This window comes from Hylobates moloch, unplaced genomic scaffold, assembly GCF_009828535.3.
Source record: "Hylobates moloch isolate HMO894 unplaced genomic scaffold, HMol_V3 SCAFFOLD_4, whole genome shotgun sequence".
In the NCBI taxonomy this organism is placed as follows: domain Eukaryota; kingdom Metazoa; phylum Chordata; class Mammalia; order Primates; family Hylobatidae; genus Hylobates; species Hylobates moloch.
In genome coordinates, this window is record NW_026652279.1 from 33,963,196 (window position 1) to 33,978,168 (window position 14,973).

Here is a 14,973-nt window from a genome sequence, read left to right on the forward strand (position 1 = left end):
GCTTAGCAAAAGCCACAGTGTTTTAGCTTTGATTTGATACTGTTGTCTGCTTCTCATGCAGATGGATACTTATGCCTTGACTAGTAAAATATAGGAAAGGATGTTATCACTATATGACATTTCTAGGAAATATGTGATTAAAAGAAACAAGACACCACTGTTTCTTGTGATGGTCTTCCAGTTTGGTTTCATCTTCATCCTAAAAAAGACACCTCTTCACTATTAGGGAATAGTTTGTTTTCTGACTTGAAATTTGATCCGTGGGTGTTTTCTTCCTTGGAGCTTTGGTCGAGAGATTACTGAAGACTCATCTTGGACCAACCCCTTGGTTGGTGAAATGGCCATCCCCAAACTGACCTCCTGGGAGTCCTTGACCTGAGAAGAGTGCTGGGCTGGGAGTCAGAAGTCAGGAACTGTGTTGCTCCATCACTGACCAGCTTGGTTAATTTGTCACTTTGGGTCTCTGGGTTTTCTGTGGTTTAGGGTTCTGATTTTGAGTTTCCTCCTACCTGGCAAGGTAGTTTTGAGGACCAGACAGGAAACGTTTGCTGCCTTTAGCTATTCAGCATTTAGTGAGCCCCTCTGTGTCTCAGCGCCTGGTAACCAACAGGTGATCACTAAATCCTGAACAAATGACCAAACACCAGCCTCTTCCTCTTGCTGACTGCACTGTTAGGAGCCCGCAGGAGGATGCAGGTGAGTGGTAAACCTGTTATGGAGTCAGCCATTCCACAGGGAGGGGCCCATAGACTGAGCAGCTCCGGGTTAAGTAAGGACTAGACTGATGCAAGCCTGTGGTCAAATCTAGTGAGAGGAAGCACAGCAATATAATCATGGTATATTTATACTTGCTCTTTATACTTACTCCTATAGTCCACGTGTCTCTAAAGGCACAGGAACGTTTGGAGGAAGTCCTGAGTCCGGTTAGGGTCAGATGCCCCCTAGAGGGCATTTGACTTGAACTTTAATGACTGGGAACTTCCTAGGAAGGAGAATGGCATTCCTGGCAGATGGAATAGACTCAAAAGCACTGAGTCATAAAAAAGCTTGGGGGTGTCCAAGGCAGGGCTGGTAGTCTTGTGTGGCTAATCAAGGAACAAGGGATTGGAAAAAGATAGGGCTGGAAAAGGAGGCTGGGCAGGCCCCACGGAGCTTATACTTGCCATGAAAAGATTTTGTTTGATTCTTACAGGTAGAGGAACCTCTAAAAATTCCTCTGTGTTTAGAAGCTCCTCAGGCTTTGAGGAGGAGTCTCCATACCTCAGGATCCCATGTTGAGTTGATGAGTGGGATGCAGGGGGATGAGGCTTCTGTAGTCACCTTAGAAAGCAGCACTGACTCTAAGTCTTCTCTTATGCAGGGGGGACAAGATATCCTGTCCATGATGGGCCAGCTAATGAAGCCAAAGAAGACAGAAATCACAGGTAGGAGAACCAGTGTGCCCTGTGAGCAAGGGGCAGGGTGGAGGGCCCCACATTCTGAGATGCTCTTGTGGCTCTGTGAGCACATCTGCCCTGAGGAAATGCCTCAGAACAGTTCCTTCTTCCTCATAGCTCAGAGCTTGACTCTAGCCTAAGTTTCTGGTGGCATTTAGGCAGCCATACAGCACACTGTGTGCTATCTGCCCCACTGCAGTCACAGTTTCTGGCCCCTATGAGGCCCCAGAAATACGGATTTGTGTCGCCCAGCTCTGCTGGAGCACAGGTTCTGGAGCCCTGGTGCGGTCAGCCCCCTCCCTAGTAGAGCACAGGGCAGCTCCACAGACCAGCTCCACATACTGCCCTGCCCAGTTTGTGGGCACTTCCCAGAGCTCCACAGGGGACACTGCTGCTGCTCCCCTGTGAGCCTTTATTTAACTTGCTGCTCTTCCCAGCTTTCCTGTTGCTGTTTTTTTTTCTAATTCCATCTACAGTTTCGTCACCTTAAGATGTTAGTTAAACATTAAAGCAAATATTGTCTTTAAAGTTTTAGCCAGGGCAGCAATCTGAGACCTTTCTGTTCAGTTGTCAGAAGCAGTTTCTTTTCACACGGTTTTCGGTGTGCATCCTCTTAGGACAATCCCTGTCTCGTTCTTTTGGTGGAAGACGCTGCCTCAGATCTTCCAGCTTTCTGTTTGTGAGCTGCTCGCTCCTGATGATAACACAGGAGCTGGTTTGGAAAAAGAGCACTGAGACCTTAGCTGGGTTATGTAACTTTCGAGAGACTCATCCCTCTAGGAGCTCTGAGATTGGGCCTTTCTTCAGACCCTTTCATTCCTTGAAGGTTTCTGCTCAGGATTCTAAAAGCACCCTCTTCCTTAGTCCAGGCACTTGATTGAAAGTTAATTAACCTAAGCATTGTTGTATGGGACCAAAAGAAAGGGTCATTTACTGAGTATAGAACAGGAAAATTTGCATGTGAAAACTCATTTCACTCAGGGCTCCCAAACTCCAATGTCTCCCAGATCAGACAGAGCTAGATTGGGTATGTGGGAAGTGATAAGGCATGGTAGAGTGTGACAGCAGTGAGCGTGTGCTGTGAAGGATTCCCATGCAGAACACCCGTGCAACCTTTTTACATTTAACCAAACCCATCTTTTGGGGAGGTTGCTAATTTTGTGACCTTTAGGTGTGATTATCACTGTGTTCAGATGACGACACCGAAGCCCGGAGTGGGGACACACCCTGTCTGGGATCACATAGCTAGTAGGAAAACTAGGCTCCTAGCGTGGGTTTGGATTGAATTCAGGTGGAGGAGAAAAGGCGCTAGTCTCCCCCAGCCCTGTGCTGACGTTGCCTGCCCATCCTTGCATCTCCTAGACAAACTTCGAGGGGAGATTAATAAGGTGGTGAACAAGTACATCGACCAGGGCATTGCTGAGCTGGTCCCGGGTGTGCTGTTTGTTGATGAGGTCCACATGCTGGACATTGAGTGCTTCACCTACCTGCACCGCGCCCTGGAGTCTTCCATCGCTCCCATCGTCATCTTTGCATCCAACCGAGGCAACTGTGTCATCAGGTAGGATGACTGCCTGCCAGCCACAGGCTTTTTTACCTTCCATCTGGGCTCATTTGTTCCTCAAGATCTCTCTAAACCCCATGAGGTGGGACAGGGATGAGGGGAGGTCATGTTGTTTTTGAGGGAAAATGTGCCAAGTGGCTTGCCTCTGGCCTCATTTCCCTAGTCACCAAAGGCAGCAGCTGACCTGTCACTCATGATAAGGGTCTCCCACATGATCTCTGGGGTGTGATACTACAATTTGGTCATTCAATTGGAGTGTACAAAGGTGAGTGTACAAAGGTGAGATCAGACAGGGCTAGCCTTTGATGACATTATACACATGAACGTCTTCAGTCTTCATCTGCGCTCTGAGAGGTAGGCATTATTGGCATCATTTTTCAAATAAGGAAACTGGAATCATAACTGTCCCTCATTGTAAAGACAGGATAAGAACCCAGCTCCTTCTGATAACAAAACCAGCATTTTCTTTTTTTTTTTTTTTTTTTTTTGAGACGGAGTCTCGCTCTTTCGCCCAGGCTGGAGTGCAGTGGCGCGATCTCGGCTCACTGCAAGCTCCACCTCCTGGGTTCACACCATTCTCCTGCCTCAGCCTCCCGAGTAACTGGGACTACAGGTGCCCGCCACCATGCCTGGCTAATTTTTTTGTATTTTTAGTACAGACGGGGTTTCACCGTGTTAGCCAGGATGGTCTCGATCTCCTGACCTCGTGATCTGCCCGCCTCGGCCTCCCAAAGTGCTGGGATTACAGGCGTGAACCATCACGCCTGGCCCCAGCATTTTCTTTCTATCCCAGACCTCTGAACCACACTGGTGTCTTTCCATCCTCCCGCTCCACTCCTTCCCATCCCTTTGGCCTGCCTTTGGGAAGGGCAGATGTTGACCCCTGGAAGACAGTGTTCATACGGTGCTCATCCTGCCAAGATTGGCCCAAAGCTGGGCCAGGAACTTTCCTGGGGTTGCTTTTTCTCCTAAGCACTCTCCACGCTCGCGGTCCTGGAGAACACCCCATCTTCCCATCTCTCAAGCCCAGTGTCGGTATTCCCAGTACCTGGTAGTTTTATTGCTCTTTTGGTTTTCTGTGATCCTGTTTAAACATTAGTGCCTGGTCTCTCCAGTGCTGGGGGCACAAAGGTGGGTGATGAGGGGCCTCTTTTCAAGCCTGCAATAGAGTAGTGTGGGGACAAAGTCCCTGAAGCTGCATGCTCAGGGCAGTGGAGGCAGTGGGAGTTAGACACCCTGTGGCCCATGAGTATCTCAGGACAGAGCTGGAGCCAAACTGAGCTTGAAATCAAAACTGCTGATTTGCCTAACTCAGCTCTGAATGATGGTGGGCCCTATCTAAGATTTTAGTTTGCTCTTAATAGAGAAGCTTTATTATTAAGACTGTCCAAGCTGGGCACAGTGGTATGCACCTGTAGTGTACTCTTTGGGAGGCTGAGGCGGGAAGATTGCTTGAGGCTAGGAGTTTAAGGCTGTAGTGTGCAATGATTGCATCTGTGAATAGCTATTGCACTCCCACCTGGGCAACAGTGAGACCCCATCTCTAAAAATAATTAAAAAAAACAACAACCATGCAAACTCTGGTGTTGCTGGCTCTGGGTAAGCCCCACAGTGGGGGTTCTGTAGTGCTGTGAGCACTGCAGTATAGCAACAGGCCTTCTCCCTCAGGTGGTTTCTTTCACTTGCAATTAGGAATTAAATGCATGATTCAAGTCCATATGGCAGCATCTTGTAGCTACTCTGAATCCCCGTCCATGATGCTCTCTGGACAAGACCACTGTCACAAGTGCTTCCTAAGTCTTGGAGAGAAAGTGTGTGCCAGATCCAGCATGGCTACCTAGGCAGCTTCTGGAGACAGATGCATGGGGGCCTTATGCCTGGTATGCCTGGCATGCCTGTGGCTGGCTGGACTTGCTTAGCCTTGGCCAGGCCAGGCTGAAGCCTGACAGTGCAGCTGGTGAAAGGGCTCAGCCTTGGACAGATGGTGCCCCCTGCTGGGGAGCTCTGATAATAGGCTTCCCTCCCTCCACAGTAGGGAACCCAGCCCAGCCCGTACCTGCAGAGCCTGGCATCTCTCGTCCCCAGAAGTACGGTCTCTCAGTCCCATCCCACTCAGGACTAAGGTGCACAGAAAGGTGGCCTTGATCTCAGAACCTGCTCAGTGGAGACAAAGCTCTGGTCAGCCTGAAACCCAGGAGATTTGGCCCCAGCCCCATCTGGGCTGATTTGATCAAGGGCTGCTAGAGGTTGTGGAGACTCCTTGCCGGACTGTAGTTACTCAAGTGGAAGGAAGACACTTAGAGCATGGATCTTTAGGCAGGTCGGCTCAGGTAACGCAGATTCGGTTGTTTGCTTTGGAAGAGAATTTTGGCACTATGTTCTAGTAGGAAATTTGTTGTAGTGGTGATAATAATGTCAACATGGTAATGAAAAAAGTAATAGCCAACAATAATAGCCATCTGACATGCTTCCCACAGACTCCACCCCTAGAGGGGAACTACAGGGCTTCCTTACCCCCCAGAACCACATCTGATCTCTAGAGCTCCGAAGGAAAGGGAGGGGGAAGGGAGGTGACTAACTGAGGGCTTCCTCTGTGTCAGAAACTATCCAGAGCGCTCTACATGGGCCATCTCATGTCCTCCCAGGACACCCTGACAACCCTGTGAGCAGTTGAGGTTATCTCCAGACTCAAATGGGAGGTTACCTGCCCAGGCCATAGGCTAGAAAGTGTTGCCACTGGAACCTGAGCCCAGAGGAATGTCTGGGTCCAAACTCCATGCTCTCACTGCTCTCCCACACTGCTTCCCAGTGGCCCCTGGGCTGTGAGCGGGCATGGAGCTTTGACGGGGTGCTGCCTGGAGGTGGCAGTGGGGAACTGTTGAATGCTGACAACAGATTGCTGTGAAAATGCAGCCTCCTAGGAGTGTTCTTTCCCAGGTAGTGTACGCTCCCTCTTGGCTTCTTGCCGCTCACCCCTCCCTGTGTAAATGACCCTTGTGGATTGAGCCTCAGAAGTGAGCCCACTCTCTGATGGCCGTTGTGTTTTATGGAGCATGAATTTCAGCACTAGCCTGGTTCCTACATGGAAAAATTACAGGCATTGGAGTCATGTGGAAGCTCATGACCTGGGTGAGTTCCTTGACCTCTCTGAATCTTACCATCCTCATCAGAAAATGGGAATATCAGCACCTTTTTTGCAGAATTACGTGAAGAGTAGAAAAAGTGAGTGCAAAGTTGTCACGCAGGCCAGCCCTAGAGTATTGCCCTCTTGGAAGCTGATTTCATGCCCCTGCCTGGTCTGCCCTGTGGACATGGCTTGACCTCAGGGATCTCTGAGAACCCAGCAAGGCATGAAGCCTCTTTATAGCCCCTCCTGACCTTGATGAGCAGCCCCCAAGTCCTTTAGGTCACCTCTCCCTGTGTACAGCTGATGTGGGAGCCGTTCTAGAAGAAGCAACTGTCCCTGGTCCTCTTCATACTCCAGGATCCTTCTGGGAAAGGTCCATCCATGGATGACAGGGAGGCAAAGCTCTGTTGCCTTCTTGCCTGGCTCCTCCCTAACTTGCCACCATAAGAAGTCCATTTCCTTCCAGGCTCAGGATACTGAACTGTTAGATGAAAGCCCAGCACTGATCCCAGCTTGGAAACTGGGAGATTTTCTTTTCATATTGAGGTATAGCTCCCTGGGATTAGGAGTTCTTGTAGGAGTTTCTCACTGAAAGTCACTTTGTTGCACCAAAGCATCAAGACTTAAGAAACAGTATGGTCTCTGCTCAGTGTAACCCTGTGGCAGACAGTGTTTCAAAAAAAAAAAAACAACAACTTTATGGAGACATAATTCATATAAAATACAATTTTTTTTGTGGTTTCTAGTGTATTCACAGAGTTGTGCAACCATCACCACAGTCAAATTTAGAACATTTTCATCACCCCAAAAAGAAACTATACCCATCAACAGTCATCATCCCCTTCTGCACCCTTACCCCCATCCACCGGCAACCATTAATCAATTTTGTCTCTATAGATTTGCTTTTTCTGGAAATTTTGTATGAATAGCACCATATAATCTGGTCTTTTGTGACTGGCTTCTTTCACTTAGCATGATGTTGTAGCATGCGTAGTACTTATTTCTTTTTCCAGCTGAATAGTATTCTATTATATGGAATATTTAATAGTGTATCTTATTTAACCATTTATTAGTTGATGGACATTGGGTTGTTGGGTTATTATGAATAATGCTGCTCTGAACATTTGTGTACAACTTTTTCTTTCTTTCTTTCTTTTTTTTTTTTTTTAAGTAGAGATGGGGTCTCACTTTGTTGACCAGGCTGGTCTTGAACTCCTGGGCTTCAAGGATCCTCCTGCCTCAGCCTCCCAAACTGCTAGGATTACTGTGAGCTACCACACCCGGCCTATGTACAGCATTTTTAAGTGGACATGGTTTTTATTTCTTTTGGTTATGTACCTAGGAGTGGAATTGCTGGGTCCAGTGGTAACTGTTTAACCTTTCAAGGAACTGCCAGCTGTTTTCCAAAGCCAGCTGCATCATTTGACATTCCTACCAACAATGGATGAAGGTCCCAATTTCTCCACATTCTTGCCAACACTTGTCTGTCTTTTTGATTATAGATATTCTAGTGGGTAATGAAGTAATATCTCATTGTGGTTTTGATTTGCATTTCCTTAATGACTAAGGATGTTGAGCGTCTTTTCATGTGCTTATTGGCCATTTGTATATTGTCTTTGGAGAAATGTTTATTCACATCCTTTGCCTATTTTTTATTCAGGTTCTTTGTCTTTCCGTTGTCGAAATGTAAGAGTTCTTTATATATTCTGGATACTAGATCTTTGTCATTTATATACGATTTATAAATATCCTATTCTTTGGGTTGTCTTTTCAGTTTCTTGATAGTGTCTTTTGACACACAGAAGTTTTAAATTTCAATGAGGTCCAATTTATGTTTCTTCTTTTGTTGTTTGTGTTTCTGGTTTCATATCTAAGAACCCATTGCCTAATCTAAAATCACAAAGGTTTATGCCTGTGTTTTCTTCTAAGAGTTTTATAGTTTCAGCTTTTATGTGTAGGTTTATGATCCATTTGTAGTTAATTTTCATGTAGGGCATAAGGAAGGGGTTGGTCCAACTTCATTGTTTTGCATGTGAATATCCAGTTGTCCCAGAACCATTTGTTGAAAACTGTTCTTTTTTTATTGAAGTGTTTTGGCAGCCTCATCAGAAAATCAAATGGTTGTCTTTTTAGCACTCTTACTGTGTGCCCACTGAGCCAAGGTTAAGTGGATAGTAGGTGCGTTACCCATCACATTACCCACAGAGGTGTTTTTACTGTGCTTTCTGTTAGCAGAAAAGCTTTGTATTATCTGTGTCCCTGTAGTTACAGGATTACATAAAGAAGCATTTATGCAGTAATTCTCAACCGGGGCAAATTTGTTCCGCTGGGGACATGTAGCAATGTCTGGAGACATTTTTACTTAACATGACTCAGAAGTGCTGCTGGCATCTAGTGGGTAGAGGCCAAGGATGCTGCTGAACATCCCACAGTGCATAGGACAGCCCTTCAAAAAGAGTTAATTTGGTCCAAAACATCCACAGTGTCACAGTTATTGTAAGAGTTATTGTAAGAGGAAAGTAGTCACAAATGAGTCAGCCATGTTGCACATGTGGTGGTATATCTATAGGATACATTTCTAGAAGTACATTTGTCTTGCTCTTATAGATAAGTTGTATTGGATTCCAAGGAGATTTGGGTCTGTGGCTTCATAGCTCCAAACTGTCTATCTGGAGGAAGCTCACTAATGGCCGAGTTTGGACAATTGCTGAATGGTAAAATGTTAAAATTAATAGTAGACTGAGGCCAAAGCCAGAAATGAACTTCTAAGATGCAAGAATAAGTCTGCAGATTTACCAAAATGTAATTATTATCCAGCTTCTTATTAGCAGTTTCATAACATTACCATTATTGCTGCCTTGTTAAACTGTGATCCTCCCCACCCCCGGTCCCCCAGCTCCTGCTGAGGTCAGCACATGGCCCAGCACCGCTGCTGGCACATGAGGGCTCCACTCAGCCAGCCCACTCAGCAGCATCACCGACTAGAACCGTCTCCCACTAATATGGCTTCTAGAAGAAACTTTCTACTTCAGATTCATAGCTTGGACAAATCTCAAAAATGTTTGGTCTTTAAGTCCTGAAAAATGCTTAGCAGTCCTCAGCAGCCTTTTCTTTTGTTTTTCTCCTCAAATTCCTTTTTACCACTTGGTAGCCTTTTAATAGACTTTAAAAACTATAAGAAATGTTATTAATGCATTTCTATAAATTCTGTTCTTGTGAAGTTTGATTCGAGAGTGCTTTATTTTTCTCTAACCTTTTCTTCTTTAAACTTTTTATGTTTGTTGTGATTTATCATGGGTGGTGTAGAATTTTGGATATTTTTGTCCTTGGGATATTTTAATGTGGCAAAATTGAGATCTTAGGATTTCCTCAGAATTCCCAAAAGAATTCTCAAATAAGACTTAAAAAACACTTATGGCCTAAATAGAATTAAAAAACTAAATACTAAATGTAGTTTTAAAAGGTTATTTTACTTAATGTGAAGGTTCCAGGCACACCGAATACTGAGATTTGAATCATGATAGAATTTCATCTTTATAATTCTTCCTAATTTTAAAAAGACATTCGTTGCTGGAAAAAGATAAGTTTTCTCTAAAGTTAACTTAATATTTGTATTTCCTAGTAGTTTGTTTCCATATTTACTTTGAAGATTTTAATTTTTTTTTTTTTTTTTGAGACGGAGTCTCACTCTGTCACCCAGGCTGGAGTGCAGTGACACGATCTCGGTACACTGCAAGCTCTGCCTCCCAGGTTCACGCCATTCTCCTGCCTCAGCCTCCCAAGTAGCTGGGACTACAGGTGCCTGCCACCATGCCCGGCTAATTTTTTGTATTTTTAGTAGAGACGGTGTTTCACCGTGGTCTCAATCTCCTGACCTCTGATCTGCCTGCCTCGGCCTCCCAAAGTGCTGGGATTACAGGCGTGAGCCACTGTGCCCGGCCGATTTTAATTTTTTTACATTAGATATAACAATTCATTAATGTAGCATTTTATTCTCCTTTTGAATTGTTTTTATTGTGGTAAAATGTGTGTAACATAAAATTTGCCATTTTAACCATTTTTAAATGTACAATTCATTGGCATTAATGACATTCACAGGGTGGCATGACCATCGCCACTATTTCTAAAACCATCACCACTATTTCCAAAACTTTTTCATCACCTCAAAAACAGAAACTCTGTAACCATTAAGCATGAAGTCCCAACCCTCCCTCCCCTCAGATCCTGGTAACGTCTCATTTATTTCTGTCTTTTTTTTTTTTTTCTTTTGAGATAGGGTCTCACTGTGTCACCCAGCCTGGAGTGCAGTGGCATAGTCTTGGCTCACTGCACCTCTGCCTCCTGGGCTCAAACGATTCTCATGCCTTAGCTTCCGGAGTAGCTGGGATTACAGGCACACACCACCAGGCCTGGCTAATTTCTGTCTCTTTGAATTTGCCTACTGTAGATACTTCTTGTAAAGAAACCATAAAATATTTGTTCTTTTGTCGGTGGCTTATTTCACTTTGCATGTTTTCAGGGTTCATCCTGTGCTAGCATGTATTTTGTTTGCATTTTATTTTTGCAGTCATAAATATGCATTTTTATACCTCAATTAACTGGATAGAATTTAAACAGGTAGATTTTATTTTTACTAAAGTTAAATTTTTAGCATGCTTACTTGTTTTTGAAACCAAATATTCAGATACTAACAAATCCAGTTGACATGACTAATTCTTTGTTATATTGATTACTCATAACCATAGACTGTACAATCCTGCACAAGTTTAAGAATGCCAGAAGTGTAGCCTTTCTGCTGTTATGACCCCCAGAGGCCAAGGCAGAAGCCCACAGCACATGGGGCCTCCAAACACTAGCTGAAGGCACCAGTGGCTGCCCAGAGCACCTCAGGGTCTGGTAGGTTGGCAAGGTTCCTCCCCGGGCTGTTATTCCTATGGCTTGGCTAAGGGTTCAAGAGAAAAATAGGCAAAAGATGGGATTGGACCCTTCTCAAAAAGAAGTAAAATAATATATATAAGGGAATACATTCAAATGCCTCATTAGTAATCAAAGAAATGCAAACTTAAGGTGTTACCTTTCCCTCTTTTTCTAAACTGTTGAAATAGCAAAATATTTCAGAATGAGAATACTCGGTAGTGCTATGATCCTGTGAGATTAGATAAGTCATGTAGCTGTATAAATTAGGATAGTTATTCATTCAAGTAGCTATTCAGGGTTCTGTCAGGCACTACAACAGTTGCTAAGGTTGTATGCATCCGTGAATAGCTATCGCAGGATAGCTCCATGGTACATAAGCTTATGGCTGTATATATCAAATTATCAAAATATCAATAAAAATAATAGCAACAATTGGAAACTACCTAAATGCTCAACAATTTGGGTTAAGTAAAATATTTAATGGATTGTTAAGTAAATATCAAACATAATTATTAAGACTGATGCAAGCCAGGTGCAGTAGCTCACACCTGTACTCCAAGCTACTCAGGAGGCTGAGGTGGGAGGAGCCCTTGAGCCCAGGAGTCCCGGGGCTGCAGTGAGCTAGAGTCATGCCAGTGCACTCCAGCCTGGGCCACAGAACAAGACCCAGTCTCAAAAACAAAACAAAACAAGAAGACTGAAGCAACATGGAAAAAAAACAAAAAAAATTTTGCATACTTAGTATAATTTGTAAAATTATACTATAGAGTATAATTAGTATATACTATAATATAGTATATACTATATATTATACTATATAAATTGTTTATATATGAACGTTTGGCAAATATCTAGATGATTATTTTTGAGTATGATTTTAGTTATTGTTTTTTCCTCCTTTCCAGTTTTCCTATGATATTGATGATTACCAAGATAAAGAAGTTGGTTTTTTTTTCTTTTTGGAATAGAGTCTCACTCTGTCACCCAGGGTGGAGTGCAGTGGTACACTCTCAGCTCACTGCAACCTCTGCCTCATGGGTTCAGGTGATTCTCATGCCTCAGCCTCCTGAGTAGCTGGGATTACAGGTGTGCACCACCATGCCCAGCTAATTTTTGTATTTTTAGTAGAGACGGGGTTTCAACATGTTGGCCAGCCGTTCTTGAACTCCTGACCTCAGGTGATCTACCCGCCTCTGCCTCCCAAAGTGTTGGGATTACAGGTGTGAGCCACTGCGCCCAGCCTGAAGTTGTTTTTATGCCACTGGAAGTTAGTCTGTTCACTCTGGTCCTGGCTCTGATTCTTAGGCTCTAGCTTGTGGTGTCAGTGTTGGATCTGTATTTCCAGTGTCGTTTCTTGTCTAACAGAGGCTTAGGTGATGGGATTAATTTTGCCCCTTACAGAGGCACTGAGGACATCACATCCCCTCACGGTATCCCTCTTGACCTTCTGGACCGAGTGATGATAATCCGGACCATGCTGTATACTCCGCAGGAAATGAAACAGGTGAGCCTCCCTTCTTCTCTCCTGCTCTCTTCTCTCATTTGCTCCCAGTGTTCACTGATGGCTGTGCAGAAAGGTATCTGCAGCTTGGATCTGGCTGCCATTCACCATCTCACCATTTAGCTACTGGCCTCGAGCAAGTCACATGACTCCAGAGTCTCAGTCTCCCCATCTGAAAGATGGATTGGTCTAACTAGACATTGCCCCAAGTGTCAACAGAAGCTCAGCTCCCTGTCTTGGCTGTTCGCTTTTCTGCTGTTCCCCCTTTGATAAGCTTTAGGAAAAGGATAGTGAAAAGATCAACTTGATGATAGCCATTAGGGAGGCTACCAGCTCTATAAAAAGGAAGCAATAAAATATGATTTAGTGATAGCCTTTTGGTGACCAGGCCAGACTATGCGTGTGGCCTTTTCTACTCAGAGGACAAGGCCAGGCTCGCTGTTCCACCTGAACCAATAGCAAGCCAGCTCCAGCAGGGTACAGAATGTAGCCACCCTGACCTGGAAGAGGCCAGTGCTTGTGTCCTAGCAGAGGCTGTCTGCTGTAAACAGCATGACAAGTTTATCGGCAGCTTTGGAGGCTGCTCCTGGGCAGGTCTGTGGCTTTGCAATAGAGTCCTTGAGGACTTCTGCCAAGTCCACAGAGGTGATGGCGAGACAGCATCATACAGCTTAGAAGAGCACCTGAAGAGGGAGTTTGTGAAACTGATCATATAATAAGAGGCTTCACTGGAGGACCCGTGGAAGCATCTAGCTCAGTGGCTGGCACATGGTGCATGCCCTGAAGTCTGCGTGAGCTGAATCTGGGTTAGGCTCAGAGTTGGGAGACGACAGGGATGTATGAGCGTGGGCTTTATCCAAAGGGCCACAGTCCCAGTTGTTCCTGTAGGAATTGCCTCTTGCTTGGTTTGGAGCTCGAGCACAACTATGTGCCAAGCATAGGAATACCATTGGACTAGGAATTTCTAGACACCTTCATGGTATTTCCAGGTATTCCCCGTGATCACCATCTATTTTATTTTTTACATTTGAGTCATGGAGCTGTAAGTCCAGGATGCAAAGCCAGGCAGTGCCCTGCAGAGCCCAGGCCATCTGTTCGGTGGTACATACCCTGAATTGGTGTCTCCGAGGCGGCATGTGCTGTGCTCTTTCCTCTGCCCTGCCCACCTTTGCCCCAAATGTTCTCTTCTGGTGGGCTCTGGCATGCAGCCATGGTTGGAGATGCTGAGCAGACTGGGGCTGCAGTGACGTCTCGATGCACTTTGCCTGGACCTTGTCTTTTCACCAGAGCATGGCACTCTTTGTTGAGCATCGTGTTGAGCAGGACGTGCCTGGCCAGTTTGATTCCATTTGATCCCCTGTAACCCATGAGGCAGGGAGAACTACTGTCATTGCCATTTTAAAAGATGAGGACATTACCCAGGCATGGTGACTCACACCTCTAATCCCAGTACTTTGGGAGGCTGAGGCTGGAGGGTCACTTGAGCTCAGGAGTTTGAGACCAGCCTGGGCCACATAGTGACACCCCTACTCACCAAAACATCAAAAAGTTAGCCAGGTGTGGTGGTATGTGCCTGTAGTCCCAGCTACTTGGGAGGCTGAGGTGAGAGGATCACTTTAGCCCAGGAGGTTGAGACTGCAGTGAGCTGTGATGGTGCCACTGCACTCCAACAGAGTGAGACCCTGTCTCAAAAAAAGACAGATGAGGACACTGAGACCTAGGGTAACTAATTCGCCCAAGTTCATAACATTAGTCAGTGGCTAGCAGGTAATGGGACGGGCTGTAATCCAGGCTTTCTGATCCGGAAACCCGTGTTCTTAATCACCGTGCCACCCAGCTTCCCTCCTGCTAGAAATCTCTCATCTCATTGTCATTAGGATCCGTGAGGTGGCTTTCCTCTGGCAGTTTGTGAGCAGGACCTTTCCTTTGTAGCAGTCAGGGCCTCTCCCGGGCCTTTCCCGGCACTTCCGCTGCTCTCCTGTGGCTGGAGGCCCAGCCTGGGCCTGCCAGCATCTCTTACTGCATGCAGGAGTGCTGTGGGGATGCATCAGGAGAGTCACAGATCTCCCTTCATAACCAGCATTGGCAAATTACTGAAGCAGTTATGGTTCACAATAGCAATTGTATATGTTACTTAGGAGATGGTGTCAATGGCCAGGGGCCTCAACGCCATGTAAGGGTGTCTTGCCAGGTGACTTGCAAGGGTGACTGCCAGGTTGAAGCCAAGGCATTCACTGAACGGAAGCAGAAGCAGAAACAGAGTCGCAGGCAATTCTTGGAAAACTGGCCCATTCTTACTGTGGGACATAGCACCTTACTGTTGGGTCCAAAACCCCATGTGTCCTGCCAAAAAAGGCAGCCCAGCACAGATGTGTTCAGGGCTAGAGACACCAGGAGTATTTTGAGGCCACGATTTGCCTACTGAATG

At 45.5% G+C, this 14,973-nt stretch overlaps 1 protein-coding gene across 1 annotated transcript in view; it reads left to right on the top strand.

Moving 5' to 3' along the window:
* Positions 1-14,973, top strand: part of RUVBL1 (RuvB like AAA ATPase 1) — a 42,881-nt gene that overhangs the window by 23,542 nt on the left and 4,366 nt on the right. The window contains exons 7-9 of the mRNA XM_032149876.2: positions 1,361-1,424; positions 2,799-2,997; positions 12,446-12,548. Of these exons, the coding sequence (XP_032005767.1) occupies positions 1,361-1,424; positions 2,799-2,997; positions 12,446-12,548 (366 nt within the window). The remainder of the gene's footprint in view (positions 1-1,360; positions 1,425-2,798; positions 2,998-12,445; positions 12,549-14,973) is intronic.